The 10,422-nt window shown below is 36.2% G+C and overlaps 1 protein-coding gene across 1 annotated transcript; it reads left to right on the plus strand.

The window, feature by feature from the left end:
• The first annotated feature begins 6,438 nt into the window (after positions 1-6,438).
• LOC110767206 (P-loop containing nucleoside triphosphate hydrolases superfamily protein) lies at positions 6,439-9,714 on the plus strand. Its single transcript, XM_021970683.2, has 7 exons — positions 6,439-6,798; positions 6,888-6,965; positions 7,043-7,184; positions 7,313-7,383; positions 7,666-7,762; positions 8,345-8,562; positions 9,256-9,714. The coding sequence occupies exons 1-7, from the start codon at positions 6,517-6,519 to the stop codon at positions 9,505-9,507; spliced, it is 1,140 nt and encodes a 379-aa protein (XP_021826375.1). The 5' UTR covers positions 6,439-6,516; the 3' UTR covers positions 9,508-9,714.
• Positions 9,715-10,422: the final 708 nt, after the last annotated feature.

Here is a 10,422-nt window from a genome sequence, read left to right on the forward strand (position 1 = left end):
GACAATGATAGTAACATGTATCGATATCATTTCGACAATTCGTCCTTTTTTATATATTAATACAAACGATATTCTACTTTAATATAATCTAATCTATGGAGAGGGGGATTCGAACTCGAGTGCAAAGTGAAGAGCACTTACACTCTAGCCAACTTGGCATCATGAGCGATGTACTTACTTAAAAACAATGCTTATATTATTCTTAATAAAGATACGCCATGATATAGTTTAAAGGTCAAAACATCTTATTTTATTCCATCATTTTCTCTTTATGTCGACTATGTTTTATTTGGTGTCATATTTTATTTGGTTTGCTAAAGAAATTGGCCTAATTTACATAATAATCTATAAATTCAATCTTTTCAAACTTAACACGTCTCTTTTTTTGGGGTTACAAGGGAAGGGACCTAAAGGGTGAGTTTCAAATTATGACTCTAAATAGAGGAGTAAATACTCTTAATAACATGTTTATATATATATGTATTTTGTTAATATAGTACTTATCATGGCCACATAAGGGAAGCTTTGGATAAAAATAACTTATATTTCTTAATCAGGTATACTGATCTTTCTTTAAACTTAAAATGCATAAATGAATAATACGCAATGGTTGTAACTTAAATGGATTCATATTGCTTGTAATTTTTAACTTTTAGCGATACGATTCTACAATTATATATTGCTACGATTCTAGGATTATATGCTATATTATCTGAATTTTATGTGTTAGTGCATTTTTCATGCACTATACATTAATATTTTTATTATTTTATTGAAGAAATAACTTCATAAAAAGTTATTAGTCCTTGAATTCTAGATAGGGTCCCCGTTTATCGGATGGGATGAGGATGGTAAGAGAATTGCTATTTGCAGTCGCTCAAAAGTGTAATATGGGAGCAAATAATCATAAGCCAATAGTAAAATACCACGCGGACTAAAAGGCGACTACACGAACCAAACTGCCCTTGGTTAAAGATGGGAGAAGATGTGATACATCTTATCGTGCATTGATTTGTGAACAATACATGACTAGTATTGGTCGCTTGCTCTACTAGGGTATTAAGAACCGTGGCCAACGAGGTCTAGCCTAGTGGAAAAGGGCCTTGACTTGTAGACTAACGGTCTCAAGTTCGAATCCCCATGGCACCTTAATAGTGTGTGTGTGTGTGTGTGTGTGTGTGTGTGTGAGAGAGAGAGAGAGAGAGAGAGAGAGAGAGAGAGAGAGAGAAACCCTTCACCCCATTGTAGTTTAGACTATCGCTTGTACTATAAAAAACAAAAACAAAAAAAGTGTGGGCTTCACTTGAGGCAAAGGTCTCTTGTCAAACAAAACTCACGAGGAAGCCAATCCACCACAAGCCCAAATGCCTATATGACCTTAGGTTAGGCTAGCGAACGCGTGAAGCTCTAAGCCTGGCATGACTTATCCTTGGGCTACATGCCTCTAAAAGATTAGCCCAAATTTTTGGGATTTCCCTAATAACTACAACAACAATAATTAAGGAGATCACACTCGCCTACTTTGGGTATATATCTCACACATCCCTAGTCAAACAAATAATTGACTTGATGTGCACATTAACGGGTCATTACATCCCCAATCATTGTTTAACTCGTAACTTCTCACGACGATAAACCAGCCTTCAAAAAGCTTAATATAAACCAACCCCTCTTTTTGGAGAAGATAATTGTTCCTTGAGCTAAGAAACTTTACTTTTCTCCATATACAGTCAAACTCGCTTAGGTCTATGCTCTTTGGCTCCCACCACTGGTATCCTAAAACCTGATAGCCATCTTCTTTCTTAGTTTTAGGGACCAAAGATCTTTTTAGAAGACGCACGAATTCATTCCCCACAAGTGACTATCAACAAAGTCAATTAACACATAGGGTTCAACATTTCAAGAAAAGCTTAAAGTTTTTGCTATAGCTTTCTAATTCAAGGAATGCCTACCTTCTCTTGTTGTCTTCCCCATCTGACCTTGTCTATTTAGTTTGTGTCACATGTACTCCACCTACACATAAGTTTATATATTTAATGTGTTAAAAGAAATCTTTATTATCTTTTTTTTAATCAAACAATGATATTCAATAGAAACTCTTTATTATTTCTACAAACAAAATATTAGTACTTCTTTTAATAAGAAAATATTAGAACTTGACATTAAAAAAAAAAAAGTCACAAATAAACAACTTATCACATACAATAAGCTAAAAAAATATTTAAACATAATTGAAGTACCTTGACTAACCGAGTATAAAATGACTTTGATATTGTGTGTGAGAAATTCTCCAGTCAATTTCGATATTATCACTTGTTTTTTATTTTTTAAAGGAAAAAAGTCACTTTTGGTCCCTGTAGTTTATCACTTTTACCACTAAAGTCCCTGTAGTTTCAATTTGATCAATTTTGTCCCTGTAGTTTGAATCCCAAGCCAATCAAGGACGATCCTTAATTTCTATGAAATTAAGAAGGGCATTTTGGTCCAATCTTCCAACCTCTCCCCAACCACCTGATCTCATCCCTCCTCCCCTCCTGACCCAACATTATGCTCCCTTTCCCCCACATCCACCTTTTCAATCACTTTTATCAAACTCTGAACCTAATTCCATGCTCCCTAATTCCACCCAACATTATGCTCCCTTTTATCACTTTTGGTCCCTGTAGTTTATCACTTTTACCACTAAAGTCCCTGTAGTTTCAATTTGATCAATTTTGTCCCTGTAGTTTGAATTCCAAGCCAATCAAGGACGATCCTTTAGGGTTTAGGGTTTAGGGTTTAGGGTTTAGGGTTTAGGGTTTCTATGAAATTAAGAAGGGCATTTTGGTCCAATCTTCCAACCTCTCCCCAACCACCTGATCTCATCCCTCCTCCCCTCCTTACCCAACATTATGCTCCCTTTCCCCCACATCCACCTTTTCAATCACTTTTATCAAACTCTGAACCTAATTCCATGCATTGCCCAAAATCTCTCCTCATGAACCCAAATTTCCAAAAACAAAAGCAAGAGTTTAAGACTAAAAGTCACACAATTGTTTATTCAAGATTGGAGGTAATGGACTTTAAGACTTGAAAGCATAAGAAAAGCAACATAGGGGCTGATGGGGTGGCTGTGAGAGTAGTTGGGGAAGGGCTGCAAGGTTGGACCGAAATGCCTCTTTTTGTGTGGAGAAAAGATGGTATTTCATTAAACCGAAAGGAACATTACATGGTAATAACTAGCATGTTAACGGCGGCCTCGTTAAAACATTCACAGAGAAACAAAATCTCGGGGTAGGAAAGAGTACCACCCATGCTATTGAATAAACATAAGAGTCAAACAACTTATACGAAACAAACCAACCTAAACCTCAACCACAAAACCCTTAAAACAACATCTCATCACTACGTAGGTACTGTCAAAGAAGTCCTCCTATGATCTAGAAAAAGCATCATAGTTCTTCGTACATAGTTAAAAACGCACTATGGGTATCAGAATAGATCTAGCCAATCACCCAACTGCAAAACCATTGAAACACATCCCATCACTACGCAGATACTGTCAAAGAAAGACTCCTATGATCTAAAGAAAGCATCATAGTTCTTCGTACATAGTCAAAAACGTATTGTGAGCATCATAATAGATCCAACCAAACACCAACCGCCACCTCCAATTTTCTTGATCCAGAACCCCACCTGACAAGCAAAGGATACCAAGATTGGCCTCTTAGCCTGAAGAAATCTTCATAGTAGAAACGTTCATTGGTTGCCAAGCCCACAAACATTCCATAGGAGAATTATTAGGGAGATCTTGGAGAACCTCGAGGCTGGTCTCCTCCGCCCTGTCAACAAAATTCTCAATACAAAAACTATGTTTACCAGAAAAATCCATGCCAACCAGAAAAATCCATGCCATTAACAATCAAATGCCCAACACCAGTTTTCGCATGCTTCTGATTCCTGCTTGGTGCCACGTACTTGTCATCCCCTTGAGCAGAAGAGGTGGTGACCATCTCCATAGCGTTAAGATGGAGACCCCTCACCAGCAACTGGCTCCTTGGGAACCCACAAAGAAAGCCAACCTAGCCACCCCACAGAGAACAAAAGAGCAAAAAAAACGTCATACCCAATTTACCAAGAAGAACCCAAAGAGACAATCAGAGAAGACTGAGAGAGACAGCGCAGAGAATGAGTTAAGAAAACTAGAGAAATCCTAACCCTAGCCGTCAAGGCTCTCCTCGCGTGAACGAGAGAGCGACCCAAAACCTGTTCCTTTCTTAATTTGGTAGAAATTGAGAATTATCCTTGAATTGCTTGAAATTGAAATTGCAGGAACTTTAATGGTAAAAGTGATAAAAACTACATGGACCAAAAATGACTTTTAGCCTAAAAAATAATAATAATAGAAATTTAAAATGACACCCAAACTAGGGGGAGTTTTTATGAAAAATTGCCAAAACTAACCCCTCACTTTCATAAATGTCAATTTTTTTAAAACTTTCAAAAATAACCAAAAATTCACTTAAATAGACTCAAATGCCCTCAAAACAAAAACCCACATAAATAAATAAAAGAAAGTCAGTCAGACAAAGAAAAAAGAAGAAAATAGGAGAGTGTCCAACACAGTATGAGAATCGAAAGGTTTTGTTGCTATTCTCCTCCCTCTGTAACTGCCGGAAACGAAATTAAGAAAGTTTAGAGGTGTAGAGTGACAACATGTGAAGTCTGTTTGCGATCAATCTTGAAGGAAACATCTACAATTGCAAGCACTACAAAACCCCACCTTGCTCTTGTTGATGGCATACTTTCTAAGTCGTTTCAGTGCATACATGAAAAGGCTTATCTTTTTGACAAATAAGTTCTTAAAGAAAAAACAAAAGTTGTCTACTTCTGATTTGTTGGTTGTTGGGTGCTATCTTCTTCAGTTGACACTTGAAAGCGCATGTTGAGAACATGGCTCTTTGGCATAATCGAATCATATGCTTAGAAATGAAATCGAGTTTTCTTGGATTGCTGAATGTATGGATAATGTTAATGGATGTATAAGTAGTTGAAACGCAACAACTTCTCTCCAGCACTATGAGCCTACGATACATGAGTATAAGAACGTATATCAATTAGCACCAGAGGGCATCAGAACAAAAAGAACTCGGAAAGCAATCAATAATATATAATTAACAATTGTTTCATCAGAAAAATCCTGTGTAATAAAGTACCCATAAAGCTATTCTCAATAATTTGAAATTCAATTTACCAGCAATAACAAAGAAAGAGAATTATCCATACCATTCTCAAATTATATGTAATCTTGGTCTCTTGTTCTTCTGAGGAAGTTCAGTTTTTGAATCTGGGTTTGGCTTGCTGCCGTCTTAGTGTCTTTTCCTTAATGAAAGACAGAGTTGGACCAAAAATTTAAATAAATAAAAACATCTTTTATATAAACTCTGTATGCTTATTTTTTGCTACATTTTTTTCTTCTCCCAGTAATATAATTATCAATCTGTTTTATTATAGTTGAACTGAATTTCGTTTATAGTTGGTGAATTGAATTTCAGATGATTGAAAACGGCTTTTGGGAAAGGGAAGCTGAAGTCAGGTCCGGGAGGGTGGGGAAAGGGGACGGTGATATGCAGAGGCGGATCTATTAAGGCGCAAGGAGGTGCAACTGCACCTTCCCTCGCCGGAAAAACCATTGTAGATGCTTGAAATTGCCCCTTTGCTCAACCAGTGTACAGATTACCTTATTTCCATTTTCAACATTTAAGTAAATGTCTTTGTCCTTTTACTTTTATTTATTTTTATATTACTCCATTTACTTAAGTTTACAATGTAAATAAGGAAGTACTCTCTATTTGGATTCAAATAAAAATACTAGAAAATCAAATTCCCACCAAATCAAAATATGAAAATTAAGTCAATATATACCCTCTATTTAGGCTAAAAATGATGGCTCATTAAGTCAATATATACTTCATACTAAAATCCCATAAAATCAAGTTTTCTTATTTGATGTGTAAGGAACAAAAGCCGCCAAAAATTATCTTGAGAAAATGATTATTCCGAAAAACTATTTTTCATACTTAATCAATACTGCACCTCCGCTAAAAAATTTCTAGGTCCGCCGGTGGTGATATGAGAGAGAGTCATTCCTCCCCTTTCTCCTCCTTTCAAACAACGAACCATTTCTATCTCTCTCTCTCTCTCTCTTTGAACCACAATGTAAATGGTCTGAATCGATTTTAACTCTTAGATGCAAATTGTTTTTAACTTTGAGGGTATTTAAGTCTATTTAAGTGGGTTTTTTTGCTATATTTGAAAGTTTTTATAAAAATTGATATTTATGAAAATAAGGGGTAAATTTTGACTATTTTTGATCAAAACTCGAGTTTTTGGTCATTTTCAAAAGTTTTTATAAAAATTGACATTTATGATAGTTAGGGGTAAATTTTGGAAAATGAAAACTCAATTTGGCTTTTGGAAACCAGGCTTAAACCCTAAGCCTCCCTGAGTTCAGGGCTTGTTGCAGCAGAGGGAGAAATGGGGTTAGGGTTAAAGAAATTGGTGAAGAAGGGGATGATGGGGTTGGGAGAGATGGGGTTCAACGCCGGAGGTGGAGCCATCAACTGGTTCCCTGGCCACATGGCTGCAGCCACGCGCGCAATCCGCGACCGGCTCAAGCTCGCCGACTTCGTCATTGAGGTCCGTGACGCTCGCATTCCATTGTCCTCCGCCAACCAAGACCTTCAGCCCCAGCTCCGCTCCAAACGTTCCCTAATTGCCCTCAACAAAAAGGACCTCGCCAACCCCAATATCATGCACGTAATGTTAATATAATTTATTGTTTTTTGTAGTTGTATTTATCATTTTCTTCGTTGAAGTGGAAGTTTTTATTGGTTTAATTGTTGTAGAAATGGACCCGGTATTTCGAATCGTCCAATCAAGATTGCCTTCCCATGAATGCACACAGCAAGAGCTCTGTTTCAAAGGTATTGGTTTTTGCCTTTGAATTTGATATTTCTTATTTTGGGTTCAAAACCCTGAAATGTGCACTGGTTTGTCAAAGCTTCTTGAGCTGGTGGAGTATAAACTGAAGGAAGCCATTTCAAGGGAACCTACTCTGCTTGTTATGGTGGTTGGCGTTCCTAATGTTGGGAAGTCAGCTCTAATCAATAATATTCATCGGATTGCATCTTCTCGCTTTCCCGGTGAGTTCTTCATGTTAGAGGAGGTTGTTGTGAATCCTATATTGATGGAAATGTGTTTCAATTATTAATATCCATGGAGTTCAGGCAATACACATTGAGGAATGACAGTGTTGGAGTTTCTTTCATAGTGCAGGGTAAGATGAAGCGAGCTACAGTGGGCCCATTACCTGGTGTTACTCAAGACATTGCTGGATTCAAGGTTAAGTCATTTTTGTTATTGATTTTCTTTTTCCTATTCATTATATGCTGCACTGAAAATACAGACTAGCCGGTGAATAAGATACTTAAAAAAGAAAACGCTTTTTGACCCTTCCCATCTTGAAAACGAAAAAAATAATCTATCTAGTTCTTAGTGTTTGTTTCTTTTGTCTTCTAATACTTCTTTTATAGTTCTCTATTCCTCTGTTTCCTTCATCTCGCAGATTTGATGATGGAAAATCGTCTTCCTTTTCCCTAACTTTTTTTAATTGTTTATGTGCAGATTGCTCATCAGCCTAGCATATATGTTCTTGACACTCCAGGTGTGTTGGTTCCAAGCATCCCGGACATAGAGACAGGATTAAAGCTAGCTCTTGCAGGTTTGTCCTTTCTCAGATAAATTCTCTGGAATTTCTTATTACCGTGGCATTTGAAAGGTGTTTTGAATTTTTTAGACTTACATTTGTTGGGATGGCATGACTTAGAAAGTTTCTCTAGGAATTGTAGTCCTTTCTATGTATGCAACTTTAATACATGCTGTTTCAACTCTGTTGGCTTGGCAATCACCTTAATATCTCTCTTTTGAAAATTGTCTGTTTCAACTTTGTTGGCAATTTCCTTTATTCTCTGTTCAGATTCCTTATAGGCTTGGTTGTACACTTCTCATTGTATTAATCGAATTCGTACTTTAATAGCTTAATGGCTTTTAGCTGTTGGCTTCAATGGAGAACGGTCCAGTATTGAGGAAATTTAAAGATGGGGTCAGACCGCCTCTCTTGGTAGTTTAAGATCCATGTTTAATGAATTCTGATTAGCTTACTATCAAATTTTGGCGTTCCAACTTCCATTTGAAAAAAAAAAATTGTCACGTGCATCATAAATAGGGATGAATCATTAAACTTAGGGGGAAATTTTTGTAACTTTTGTCAGTGTACTGCATCTCACTGAACCTCATCGTGCAGGATCTATTAAGGATTCGGTTGTAGGGGAGGATCGAATTGCTCAATACTTGCTTGCAGTTTTAAATACACGAGGGACACCCTTTCACTGGAAGAACTCAAATAATAGGAGAATGGAAGGGATTCAATATGAAGCAGAGGAAAAAGTTGACTACAGTCTTAAAAATCTTCGACCTAGTAGGAGGAAGCTGCCAACTAAGTCTCATGTGCTGTACGTTGAGGTAACGGAAATTACTATATTCGTGTTTGTATTTTTCTTTATGCACCACAATGCTTGATTATTTTCCAACTTTTACTGCTGATTATTTCAAACCTCTGATGCTTACTCACTTTCAACGCTAACAGGAGAAGTTAGTATAATTTCTGAAAATAATAATGAGTTTTTCATTTTTATCTTTTTCCTTTTAATAATTTCACTAAGACTATGCTTTGACTTGGAGAAAGCATTTTGTAAATTACAGCAAATAATGAGTAACCCATCGATGATCTTTCAAAGGGAAAGTGAATATTAGATTTTATGTACTAAAGATATTTGACAGTCATTGAGAAATAAATTGTTGGTTGAAGTATACGGTTTGCTGACAAAGATATGACAAGATCCAATTTCCCCACTTATCTTTGTGATAATTAGCAAAGAGATTTCTTTTAAATTTGTAATTTTTAGGTACTGTATCTGGAGCATGTATTTAAGTCTTGAGAATATGTTTTAATTTATTTGTTCACTAACCACTACTACTCTCACACTAGCCATTTTAAATTTCCTTCCACACGTGTAATCTGTGACTTTGCAATTAACTTTTAGTTCTTTGACACTTTTTAAGTGCAGCTTAGATAAGTATCCTTGGTGACTTAGCCAATATTTGTTATGTTTGTATGCTTTTTAAAATACTAGTATTGTTCATGTTGCTTTTCAGGATCTTGTAACTGAAGTGCAGCGTGCTCTGTATTCGACTTTGTCAGAATTCAATGGCAACATGGAAGATGAGATTGACTTGGAGGTACTTATAGAACAGCAGTTTGAAGCACTGCAGAAGGCACTAAAGATACCCAATAAGGGGTCTGAAGCTCGCTTGATGGTATCAAAGAAATTCCTTACCTTATTTAGGACGGGTAAGTTAGGCCCTTTCATCCTCGATGATGTCCCAGAAGCTAGTCCGCTTTCATGAAACATCTTACTTTTCCATGAAGACCCTCTCTAATTTTAACTTCTGTTTCTTTAACGTTTCGATCAATAGACTTGTATATGTGCGGCCCCCTTGTATCATATTGACTCACCTGTATCAGTGATCTCAATTTTATTTATGTTGTATTGAGAAAACTTGTTCATATTTGATAGAATTATCAAAGTATCCAAATTTGGTTTGGATGGTTCATATTTGTGTCCACTCTAAAAGGGCCTCTGTGTTTGTATTCAATCTGAAGTTTGAAAAATGTAGCTGCAATGAATCATGCAATCGAAGCTAAATCAAATAGCGCTTATAAACCCTAACTCTATTATTTATTTATTTATTAAATTGGTAAGATGGATCCCATTAACCCCATATCAAACCTTTTGGTTAGGTTATTGATATAGTGAACTAAACTTCAAGGAAACAACTTTGTACTGTTGGGACGTAGCATGTGAAGATCTTCTTGTTGGTTTCATTCTCAATCCATAGATATTTTCGATAAAAATAAAATAAAATAAAAAAATTCGTAAGGATATTTAGGTAGGAAACGAAAATTGTCATCACTTCTTGGTTTGGGCTTGGGCTTGGACAAGGAAGATGTTCGTAGAGGAATAAGAGCAAGACAAGGATAGGCTATAGAGAAAATACTGAAATAAAAATATTATACTAATTTGGGAAACTATTATTTGCGGTCTAAAAGAGTTATATCATGCACTCCTATGTTATAAAAACATTAGAGAAATTATATTTCGAGGAGTGTGGAATGACTTTTTTGGAGTGCTAATAAAACCGTCAATTTATTACCCTTAAGAAGTTTAGGAGTTTTTTGTCAACAAATTTAGGCAGTGGACACACATAAAAGCGAGGGAAAGCCTATCATTTTCATGGATGCTTTCCTTTTAGTATAGCTGC

This window comes from Prunus avium, chromosome 7, assembly GCF_965620075.1.
Source record: "Prunus avium chromosome 7, drPruAviu1.hap1.1, whole genome shotgun sequence".
In the NCBI taxonomy this organism is placed as follows: Eukaryota; Viridiplantae; Streptophyta; class Magnoliopsida; order Rosales; family Rosaceae; genus Prunus; species Prunus avium.